General features: G+C 51.2%; 1 protein-coding gene across 2 annotated transcripts in view; it reads right to left on the bottom strand.

Moving 5' to 3' along the window:
- Positions 1 to 496: 496 nt before the first annotated feature.
- Positions 497 to 11,486, bottom strand: part of Prkcd (protein kinase C delta) — a 31,779-nt gene continuing 20,789 nt past the window's right edge. Inside the window, exons 7-18 of one of the 2 annotated variants that reach the window (XM_028891282.2) lie at positions 10,955 to 11,040; positions 10,639 to 10,768; positions 9,643 to 9,743; positions 8,328 to 8,502; positions 8,053 to 8,153; positions 7,771 to 7,944; positions 7,474 to 7,565; positions 6,878 to 6,940; positions 5,231 to 5,369; positions 4,938 to 5,126; positions 4,167 to 4,295; positions 497 to 1,140 (exon numbers count right to left, since the gene is read on the bottom strand). In XM_028891282.2, coding sequence (XP_028747115.1) covers positions 982 to 1,140; positions 4,167 to 4,295; positions 4,938 to 5,126; positions 5,231 to 5,369; positions 6,878 to 6,940; positions 7,474 to 7,565; positions 7,771 to 7,944; positions 8,053 to 8,153; positions 8,328 to 8,502; positions 9,643 to 9,743; positions 10,639 to 10,768; positions 10,955 to 11,040 — 1,538 coding nt within the window. In that variant the 3' untranslated portion in view covers positions 497 to 981. The remainder of the gene's footprint in view (positions 1,141 to 4,166; positions 4,296 to 4,937; positions 5,127 to 5,230; positions 5,370 to 6,877; positions 6,941 to 7,473; positions 7,566 to 7,770; positions 7,945 to 8,052; positions 8,154 to 8,327; positions 8,503 to 9,642; positions 9,744 to 10,638; positions 10,769 to 10,954; positions 11,041 to 11,486) is intronic. The other variant, XM_028891283.2, reaches the window with a different exon arrangement.

The raw sequence follows: 11,486 nt of genomic DNA, 5'->3' as shown, positions 1-11,486 counted from the left end.
TGTGTGGCTAAGAATAAACCTGAAGTCGTGATCTTCCTGCTTCTACCTCCCAAATGTCCTGCTGGGGGCGGGGCTTCATGCATGTTAGGCAAGTGCTCTACCAACTGAACTACATCCCACGTGCCCTTTTTACATTTACCATCTGTGTGTGTGTGCGTGTGTGCACACTGAGCGAGCGGGAGATGGAACCCAGAGTTTTATGCATGCTAAGCAAGCGCTCCATCCCTGAGACACACTCCCGGGTCTAAGCCTCTGCTCCAGCTTTTAGGCCTGGCTTTTTGCTTCTCTCGACTTCTGGGCTGACCTCTGCCCAGTGACAGATTACAGCCTGTCTTACCTCCTACCATCACCCCACAGAGACATCCCAGGGCCCTGGAGCAGAGGGAAACCCCTAAATACAAACACATTTGCATGAAGACGCAGGGGTCTGTGACTACAGTCAACAGTGGCAGGAGCACCTGCTACCAGCTTCCTGGGACATAAATGTCCCCACAGCCAGGTTGGTACCATTCAGTGTTTATTTAGACACACATAAAAGAACCTTGTGGTTCAGACAGCTTGTGCTTTTTTTTTTTCCTTTTGGTCACACATATATACATACACATACATATATATGTGTACATGTTTTTTTTAAAAAAAGGTCAACACATTACCAGTCCCCTACATGCTTTCTATACTGAGCAATATATACAGCCTATTATATATATGTGCATATATATAATATATATTTCAATAACTACATTCAAGTAATGGAACACAGGATTTACAGTTTCCCTCGGACGGCAAAGGGAAAGGAAATTCACAAACAGTTCACAGAGGAAGTACTGTGAGCCCAGCCAACAAGAGCCGAACCCTCTGAGGATGTGGGGGCAGCAGCAGCCGAAGTCACCCAGTCACCCGCTGTTGTCCATGGGCATGCATGCGGATTTGAACCAGGGCAGACTGGCCTGCTCTGCTGGCGTGTAAAGCAGGTCTGGGAGCTCACTTGTCTAGGAGTTGCTCAAACTTGGGATTTACAAAGGAGAAGCCTTGGAAGGCTGCCTGGTCCATAGAGTCGATGAGGTTCTTGTCACTGTAGGAAAGGCGGGGTTTCTCACTCAGGAACTCTTGGTCAAAGTTGCTGTAGTCTGCAGGGGATTTCTGTGAGGAAGGCAGCAGAGGGTGAGTGTGACTATTGGGGTATCTCCAAGGTCTGTCCTCAAAGGCATGACAGGCACCCAGGCCTCTGGGGTCCTGGTGGGGCAAGCCAGGGCAGTCCACTCAATCGGGAAAGAGGATGTCACTGGTCACCTAAAGGCAGTCCCACCATAGGGGATGCTATTTCTCAAGGGATGAGGAAGGCAGGTGGGGGCACTGGGTTAGTGAGGGACAGGGGACATGGTCTGGAACAGGGGCATGAATTACAGCCTATCAGCCACATGTCTCCCGCTCTGTTTTTAATGGGGCCTATAAGCTAAGAATAGCTTTTGCTATTTTTGTTTAGTTAGTTTTGGTTTTGGTTTTAGTATTTTTGAAACAAAGTCTCTTGTAGCCCAGGCTGTCTACAAATTCATGATCCTCCTGCCTCAGCCTCCCAAGCGCTGGCATCATCCGCCAAGCACCACCATTTCCAGCTCTAACCCCCTGTGATTTTTAATGGTTGGGAGAAGAAAAAAAACAATTAAAAGGATACCCAACGTTATATGAAAATGAGGTCGAATGCAAATTTCTGTGCCCACAAATCAAGTTTTATGACTATACAACCACACTCATTGTTGACACATGGATTATGGCTGCATTGAGACTGCCTGGCCTGCAAAGCTAGAAAAACTTATTCTTAGTCTATCTATAAGAAAAGTTCCTAATTCACTGCCCCTAAGGCCTGGATAAGATAGTAACAGGTCTCTGGTGACCATGGGGCCAAACTGAGCTAGAGGGGCCGATCGTTCAGCTAGCACTGGTTTGTTTGGCAGATTGTTGGGACTCATATCCAGGGCCGTATGTGTGTGTGTGTGTGTGTGTGTGTGTGTGTGTGTGTGTGTGTGTGTGTGTGTGAAGCAAGTGCTTCACAACTGGCTACATGCCCAGGCCCCAGTGCCGGGTTTGGATAGAATCAGAAGCAATATTTTTAACATGGAAATCCAGATTTCTGGCTTCTTTTGAAAACAGGTGGATTAGAGGAGCCCTAGGTTTCCTTCCTTCCTTCATCTGACCCCACCCCACGGTCCCAGAGAAAAATGTTACTGTTCTATTTGTAAAAAAACAGGCTCAGAGACATTAGGCCTTGCTCTGTGGCCAGAGGTTTGATGGGTGAACGATTGGAACCTGTTTTTTATTTTGTTTTTGTTCTTTCAAGACAAAGTCTCATGCAGCTGAGGCTAGCCTTGAACCTATGATTTTCCTGCCTCCACCTCCCAAGGGCTGGGATTACAGTTATGTGCTACCATGCCTGGCTTTGGTGGTTTTTTTTTTTTTGGTTTTGTTTTTGTTTTTTTTACCTTTATTTGGGGAGGGCACTGACATGCTAGGTGAGCACTCTGCCACTGAGCTGGCTACACCAGAGCCCTTGGGCTTACTTCCTGGTAGGCCCTTCCTTGGGGCTGAGAGCCTACTGCCCTGGTCACTGTGCCTGCGCTGTCCTGCCCTGGTGGAGCATCACACCTGATTGGTGTGTGTAGGAAGAAACTTCTCCCAGTAGCAAGAGCCATGTGCTGCTCTTACAGCTGGGTCAGCTTGTCACCATACTCAGGGAGCCTGTGACTATGAGCTCCACAAGGGAAAGTGTCCTGCTGTCTCAAAGCACAAATGTGGGGCATGTCACAGAGACTGCCCAGTGGGAACAGTATGTCCCAGCAGAGGACAGAGAGCAATCGAGAGGAAGGCAGAGAAGAAGCTGTGATCACAAAAGAGACACAGTGTCCTAACTCTCTCTTAAAAGACAGGATCATGCTGTGTATCCTGCGCTTGAAGTTGAGGACCTCCTGTGTCCATCTGAGTGTTAGGATTACACGTGTACATTATCACACCCAGCAAGTTCCCAGTGATGCAATCCGCTTCTTATCTCAACCAGTCCCAGTGGCCTCTGAGGATCTGGGGCCTTGAGGCAAGCATTGTCCACTTACCAGGAACACCCTCTAGCTGCCCTCTGCCTGGTCTGACATCCCAAGCCCTACTCACGCCCAGCAGTTCTTCTAGGCAGCCTTTCAGACCACTCTGTTCCCTGCATCCCAGGCTCCTACTGATACACCCTCTCAAAAGCAACCCACAGATGTGTGTGCCCTGTGACATCTCCCACACTGTTGTCTTGTCACAGACTGTCACCAGTGTGCAAACGTCCTGTTGGGCTCCTCTAGCTCTGGGGCTTTTTCTTACTTCACCAAAGCCCAGCACAGTGCACCCAACAAGGACTTGGCATGTCCAATATCGATTGGAAAATGGATGTGATTGATGATTAGACAGACGGAGGATGGAGGATGGAGGTGAAGCCCTAACTCTGGTGGTCAAAAAATAGTTTCCAGAACACAGAGTACTGAAGAATTTCGTTACAAGATGGCTGGCAGCAGCCTGGTGCTCGGGTAAGAGAGCCTTGTAAGTCCAGGTCAGCCGGGGCTGCGGAGTGAGACCCTATCCAAGAGAGAAGGACAGAGAGGCAGGACCTCACTGTGCTGTTCAGTCTGACTCAGAACTCCGGACTGCTGCTGTCCTCTTCCAGGTGCCTCAAGGCCTCACCACCACTACACCTGGTCTTCTCTGTCCTTGTTCTGAAACAGGGTTCCATGACGCAGCCCTAGCCAGCTGAAAAATAACTATGAAGACTAGGCTGGCCTCAAACTTATGGTTACTCTCCTGCTTCTGCCTCCCAAGTATTGGGGTTACAGGTATGCTCTATCAGGCCTGTTTTAGCTTCTGCTTCTTACTTGGTGGTACTAAGATCAAACCTACGTGTTGTACATACTAGGTTAAACGCTCGACCATGAGGTGAACCCCCAGTGCCAACTGTCTGTGAGACTGCTGGAGCTGGCCTGAGGAGATTATGAGAACGTAAGAGTAGAGGCTTGGTACAGCATGCCGGGGAGAACAGGAAGCAGGCTTGTTGGAAAAGGGAAAGGGGGCGAGTGTGGGATTGATGCAGGAAGCGGGCAGAGCAAGGGAGGGACCAGGCTTAGAACAGGGGTGGGGTGACATACCACTTTGGGCTTGAAGGGCGGTTCCACCTTCCGCTTCTCCAGCAGCGCCCAGTTGATGGTCTTGAAAAAGGGGTGAATCCTGATGTTTCCTGTCATTCCCAGCCTCTTGACCGGCTCCCTCTCGAACAGCTGCAATCCACAGGGGCCTCGGTCAGGACTCAAGGCCATGGGAAACTGGAGTTTTTTGCAAACTGCAAACAGCCCTAGGGCCCCAAGGCTGGACAGACCCAGCCCAGGAACTCTGGGACTGAGGGTAAGCTCTATGTCTCACTGACACTCACTGTGAGCTGAGGTGCTGAGTGTTACGGGTTTCTGTGTTTCTATCAACTCTGAGGCAGTTTGAAGATAAGGAGAGGGAGGTTAAGTGACCCACCCAAGGTTACCAGCTAGTCACAGACAGACAGAGCCAGGACTTGGCCTCAGGTCTGTCTGTCTCCTGACCTCTTAGCCACCACACCCTGTTATTCCAGACAGGGGACTCAGAAAGGAATGCCTAGAAACAGGGACAGACCGGGCGGTGGTGGTGCACGCCTTTAATCGCAGCACTCGGGAGGCAGAGCCAGGCAGATCTCTGAGTTCGAGGCCAGCCTGGGCTACAGAGTGAGTTCTAGGAAAGGCGCAAAGCTACACAAAGAAACCCTGTCTCAGGGGAAAAAAATAAAAACAGAAACAGGGACAGACCAAGGCTTGGGATATGTCAGGCATGGAGCCCCAGGGAAGCCCTATTTTAGAGGCAGGTCCCCTGAAACCCGAAACCCTAGCCAGGCTCACCTTTTCCATAATGTCCTTGGACTCTTTGGTGATCCAGCGGGGATAGTGTGGTGTGTCCACTTGGATGGACTCAAAGAGTTCATCCTCATCATCACCATGGAAGGGCGACTGGCCAATGAGCATCTCATAGAGGAGGACCCCGAAGGACCACCAGTCCACAGAGAACGTGTACTTCAGGCCCTTCAGGATCTGGGGGCAACAGTGGTTAGAGTAGGGTACCAGGCTTCCAGGAAGCCTCCCTGGCGCTACCCTAACAAGGCCAAATGCACACTGAGTGAGAGACAGCTATTCACCTCAGGGGCGATGTAGTCAGGGGTGCCGCAGAAGGTGCTGGCCCGGTTCTCTCCAAATATATTCTCTTTGCACATCCCAAAGTCGGCTATCTTGATGTGGCCATCCCGGTCCAGCATCACATTGTCCAGCTTGAGGTCCCTGAGGAGAGGAGAGGACAGAACAGCCCTGGGTGCCCGTTCTAACCCTCCCTAGCCTTGCTGCCACATGCTGGCTTCCAGCCCTGCAAGCCCACAACTTTCCCTCGGAGCACAAGAGAACACGGAGGAGAAAGGGAAGCTGGGAGGCTAAACCCAAGTGCCTTCTGGCCGCCACCCACTGTGCTAAATGTGGGACACACAATACCCTACTCCCTGAAGCCCCGAGTGACATCACTTGCCCCTTGTCACCTCACCGGCTGGCAGATATATCCCATCCCGCTTCTACCCAGCTCAGGGTTATCTAACTCAACAAGGGCAGGGACAACGTTGGTTTCCCTCATGAGTCATCTGAATGGACAAACAGTACAAGGTTTCTCTCTGCTTCAACCACTGGACAGCCTCCAGTGATGCTAGGCATGGACCGCAAATTGGAATATGTCTCTCACTCCCAAGTTTTACTTATTATTATTTTTTTATTTACACATTATATATGTGCACCTGTGGGTGGGTAAGTGCACAAGTGTAGGTGCCTACAGAGGCCAGAAGAGGGCGTTAGATCCCTGGAACTAGAACTATAAGCAGTTGTGAGCCACTGGACCCAACCCTAGCTGGACGGTGGTGGCGCATGCCTTTAATCTCAGCACTGGGGAGGCAGAGCCAGGCGGATCTCTGTGAGTTTGAGGCCAGCCCAGTCTACAGAGTGAGTTCCAGGACAGGCACCAAAACTACACTGTGAAAACCTGTCTCAAAAAAACAAAAAACAAACAAACAAAAAACAACCCTGCAAGAGCAGCAGGTGCCCTAAACTGCTGTCTCTCCAGCTCCCCGCTCCACCCCAGAACACTGCAACATGTATTTGATACACACTGTCACATGGCTTGGTTTGGTTGATTTTCTTTTCTTTTATGAGATAGGGTCTCAATATGCAGCCCATGCTGATTTTTAATTCTTTTTTGTTTGAGACAAGGTCTGACTGTGTAGCTCTGGATGTCCTATGTAGCCCAGGCTGGCCTCAAACTCACAGAGATCTGCCTGTCTCTGCCTCCCGTGTGCTGGATTACAGAGGTGTAAAATCACAACTTGGCTCCACAGGTTAGTTCCGGCTTGATAAACAGTTTCATGTCATCCCACACCAAGATAGAGAGCAGCCTCAGTCCTTCTGGTGAGTGTATGGCATTCCGCCATAGGGTAGAGCATAATGGACTGGATGAAGACTTAAGAAGCCAGTTCATATTGGTGAAGTCTTAGAGTGCCTGGTTGGGGGCTCTGGAGTGAGAACGACGAGCATAACGTAGGGAGACACTGTGCCTGCCAGGGCTGTCTCCCTTCCAACAGCACTGAGTATGAGCACTGAGCTCCCAGCTCCTGGGGCTGCACCAGCCTCAGCTGAAGGAGCAGAAAAATTCTCACACCGAGTTAGGGGGTTAGGCAAATACTCAGCCACCACTCACTCTAAGCTGGAATTGTGATCAGACTAGGCACCACCCTTCTCAGAAGGACCGCCAATACCTGTAAATGATGCCTTTGCTGTGTAGAAACTGTAGTCCACAGATGATCTCAGCCGCATAAAACCTGAGCAAGAGACAATGTTCCAGGATTTTGCCCACCAGTCCTATCACCCCACCCCAGAACAGGAAATGCTATAAACAACTCTACCAACACCATGGACCCAACCAAGCACATTTTTTAATCAGGTAAACGGGGGCTGGAAGCCCAGGTGGCAAATTTGGAGGGAAAGCTAAATAAGCCAAGGCTGTGTTGTAGGAGAGCATTTCTGTTGACACAAGTGTGCAAACACATGCCGCTAATTTAGGGGTATACAAACACTTGAAGACATTACTACTGTCGTCCAGGGGCCGCACACCAGGGTTCATGTAGTGCAGGGCCCTATCCATTCTGCTGTTCTGGCAGACGCCCAAAGAGACGACAAGGACCGAGAGTACCTGTGCTGGCCCCAGAGCTTGCTTCCCACACAGTGTCCCGAGTCTCCCCAGCGCAAGCTCTGTCCTGACTCAAGCTTTTCCAGGGGTGGGAAGGAAGGATAAAGGGCAGAGTGGCAGTGCACTCGGCCAAAGCCCCTCTCCTCACAAAGGGCCCTCACATACATAGCCCGGTAGAGTTCGAAGCGGCCTTTGTCCTGAATGTGGTACATCAGGTCACCCCCATTGAGGAACTCCATCACGAAGAACAGGTGGTCCTGGAGTGGGGCAGGAGGTGAGTGAGCAGAGGTAAAGGGACAAGTAGAAGGTACCCCTGCAAAAGATCACGGAGCCCCAAAAGGAAGTAGAGGACACAGGACCTGGGGTAACGGTGACAACTTAGGAAGTGACCGCAATAGACACAGCCCCACTGTGGGGGGTAGTCAGGTCGGGGGAAGGGCAATGACGGGGAAGGCCAGAAACCTTGGTCTGGAAGGTACAGATGAGGTGGGTGAGAAAGGGATTCTCCCAGGCGAGCGCCAGCACCCGCTTCTCCACCATGGTGCATTCCACATCATCATCGATCAACACCACGTCCTTCTTCAGGCACTTGACTGCAAAGTACTGGTCTTTGCCCTTGAGCTCTGCAAGCAGTACCTACCAATGGGCAGGATGCTGAGCAAAGGCCCTGCAGGTCGCCAGCACCCAGCCTCTGGTGTGCCCCGGGAACCCCTGAGCCCCGCTCCTCAGGCTGCTCTCTCTCACCTTGCCAAAGCTGCCTTTGCCCAGCACTTTGTGGAAGGTGAAGTTATCGATGCTGCAGCGGCTGCTCCCCTCCCAGATCTTGCTGTAGGTCCCATTGTTGTCTGTTGGAGAGGCGGAGACATGACTCCTTCTTCCCAGGGCACAGGAGAGGAGAGAAGGGGCTCACTCCCCGAGGTGCTACCTCTTCCCTGAACTGACTAGACAGAAAGACTTCCTGGAGTCCCAAGGGTGGGCTGGGGAGGGGTCGGAGAGAAAGGCCTCAACCCAGGACTCACTTCTCAAGGAAGACCAGCCCTTTTCTTTGCTCTGTTGGGGAATGGGAGCCTTAAAGAAGATATTTGGCCCGACTTCACCTGGGGCGTCATCCTTAGAGACTCCGGTCTTCTTCTCGAATCCCTGGTATATTCCAACATTTTCTGGTGATCCTGAATCCAGCTTCCGTAAAGATCTCTAGAGAAAGAGCAAAAGAAGGAAGCCAAATGGTTAGAACTCCTGGGCCAGGAAAAGGACCCCCACCACAATATCCCCCCTCAACTCCAATGGTGTCAGAGGGCAGAGCCTAGGCCTCCCAGGCCACATGCCTTCCTTCCCCTGGCCCTGCGATCTGAAAGGCACAGATTATAGGCACAGAAATTTAGTAAACTGAACCATACCTTCCTAAGAATTTAATAAATTGTTTAATCTCATTTTTTTTCTAACAGTTTTTTACATTTATTTGTGTGTATGTGTATACACACATGTGCACACGTGCATATACCACAGGACAACTTGTGGGATGCTTCTCTCCTGTTCTGTAGGTTCTGTGAAAGGAACTCAGGATGTCTGGTTGTGTGGAAAGTGCCTTTACCCACTGAAACATCTTGCCAACCACTAACTTCATTTCTGGCTTTAGAAGTTTACTCTAAAGTTTTATTATCCCTTAAGTTCCAGTCATATGTAAATACACACACACCATGAGAACCCCTTTCTTATACACCCAACACATACACACTGCATATTCACATACCATATACACCTACACATATCATATTATTATGCATATACATGTATTATGCACAGACATGTATATACAACATATACTCCACATGCCATGTACCACCCACCTCTATATATCACATGCTGCATACATACAACACACACACATACACCATGTAAACAAACCTAGACTATGCACACACAGCATACATATGTGCATACCACATACTCTATATACCACCTACCCATAGATAACATACTCTGGACACACATGCTACATACCAAATAAATACCACATTCACATACACACACACAATCTCTCACACACATAACACCCACACTACATATATCATATATACCACACAATATACCACACATGACACAGATTCTGTCCTTATTCAAAATGTCCCAATGCTCAGCTCTGCAGTCGCCATCTCCCCTCAGAACTGCCTGAATGATGAATTGCCCAAGGTTACAAGGCTACCTCTGTGCCACTTAAATTCCTCAATGACCTTACAGAAGCCTCACCCACCTCAGGGCTCCCCAGGCATTCTGTGAGCCCTGACACCCTCTGCTTGCACCGTCCTATGTCCAGATCCCACTGCCCTTGCCTACCTGGGTCACTTGGTTCAAGGCCTCAGCCAAGAGCTTCTGGTTGATGCCACACAGGTTGGCCACCTTCTCCCGGCATTTGTGGTGCACATTCATGCCACAGTCTGCAAGAAGCACAAGTGGACTGCCAGTGTTAGGTCTCAGAAATTGGCAGAGAGGGGTAAGGAGGGGGGAGGGAGGGAGGGAGGGAGAGAGGGAGAATGAGGGAGGGGGAGAGGGAGGGAGGGGGAGAAGAGAACTTTTGGACTGTTGAGCTTCCAGGGGTGAGGGCATCTGAAGCCACCACGAGCATTTGGAGTCTGTCATGGTTGAAGTACAGAAAAAGGAAGTGTCTGGAGGCAGTAACTCACACCCATAATCCCAGCAACTGGGAAGCCGAGGCAGCAAGACTGCTCTGCATTTGAGGCCAGCCTGAGCTACACAGTTCCAGGTCAGCCTGGGCTACAGTGTGAGGCCAAGGTCAAAGAAAGAGAGAGAATGAGAGGAGAGGGAGATGGGAAGAAAGAAGGGGAGGCAGGGAGGGAGAAAAAAGGGGAAAGGGTGGGAGGGAGAGAAAAGAGAGCAAGAGAAGGAGAAGGGGGAGGGGGACAGGGAAGGAGGGATGGGAGGGGGAGGGAGGGAGAATGGTAGCTATTTATATTAACATCTGGGACAAGCAAGATAGGCAGCTTTCCTCAGGCCTTGAGACGCCCCTGAAGGGAAGCCTGGGATAAGGGAGGCTTGGGAGCGGGGCTGGCTAGTGTGTGCAAGCCTTGGTTAAGTATTTCCAGTCACTTGCTCCTCAGTGATCCCCAGCGGCACACTTGAGGATGCAGCTCAGAGGGTCTCATAACAGGCAGGAAGGCCAGTGAGGAGGGGTTCCCCATAAGTGAGGGGGTCCCCCCAAGTGAAGGGTAGACAGATGAGAGTCCTTTGAAGTCTCAAGGAAAGAGGTGCGGCATCATGGTGGGCGCCGGGGCTCAGGAGGTCGGGGGCAGCTGGGATCTGGGTAGCACACACCTTCACACTTCAGCCCCTGCTTCACCAGTCCCCAGAGCAAGCTGCCGCAGTGGTCACAGAAAGTGGGGCTCATGTAGTTGTAAACCTTGAACCGGTGGGGCATGTCAATGTTGAAGCGTTCTTTCTGGAACTAGAGGGAACAGGTATTACAGGTCAGGGGTCACAGGCCAGTTCTCCCCCAACCCTGTGGGGTGTCAGATCCTTAACAGGGTTTCCAAGATCTGGGGATTGCAAAGGCCAAAGAAGGAAAGGAGAGTCTGGGGTCCCCACAGCCCCCCCGCCTGCCCAGTCCCCAGACCCCGGGGGCCCAGCTCACGATGGTGTCCCGGCTGTTGGCCGCAGTGCCCGTGCAGCGGCCGATGATCTTGTCAATGCATTTCTTGTGGATGGCGGCGTTGCATTCTTGAAGGAAGGGGCGCAGGCCCAGGACAGGGAGGGGGAGGCACCAAGAGAGGCAGAGTCTGAGCTGGCTCTGCTGGCCAAGGACAGCCCTCTGCACAAAGCCAGCCTTCTCGCTGGCCGCCCACACCCTCACCCTACACAGGCCTCAGCCCAGCTTTATTTCTTCCTCCTCCTGCCAACCCTTCCAGAAGGGGCCTGGGAAGGACGGGCAAGAGATGGGCCAATCTAAAGGGCTGTGGAAAATAGAGAAGGTTCAAGGACTAACGGGGTGGGGTGCGGTGGGAGGTGGGCAGAAGGGAGGATGTGTGGGGGCCGGAGAGCCTCTCTTTCCCATTTCTGTATTCCAAGTCAGCTAACATCTTCTAAGTAAGCTCTCTTTCACATGTCTACATGACACACCCCAGTACAAAGACACCCGTACCCTACATACAAAGCTTGCACAATCG

This window comes from Peromyscus leucopus, chromosome 9, assembly GCF_004664715.2.
Source record: "Peromyscus leucopus breed LL Stock chromosome 9, UCI_PerLeu_2.1, whole genome shotgun sequence".
NCBI classification, from domain to species: domain Eukaryota; kingdom Metazoa; phylum Chordata; class Mammalia; order Rodentia; family Cricetidae; genus Peromyscus; species Peromyscus leucopus.
This window is presented reverse-complemented; position numbering and strand designations above follow the sequence as displayed.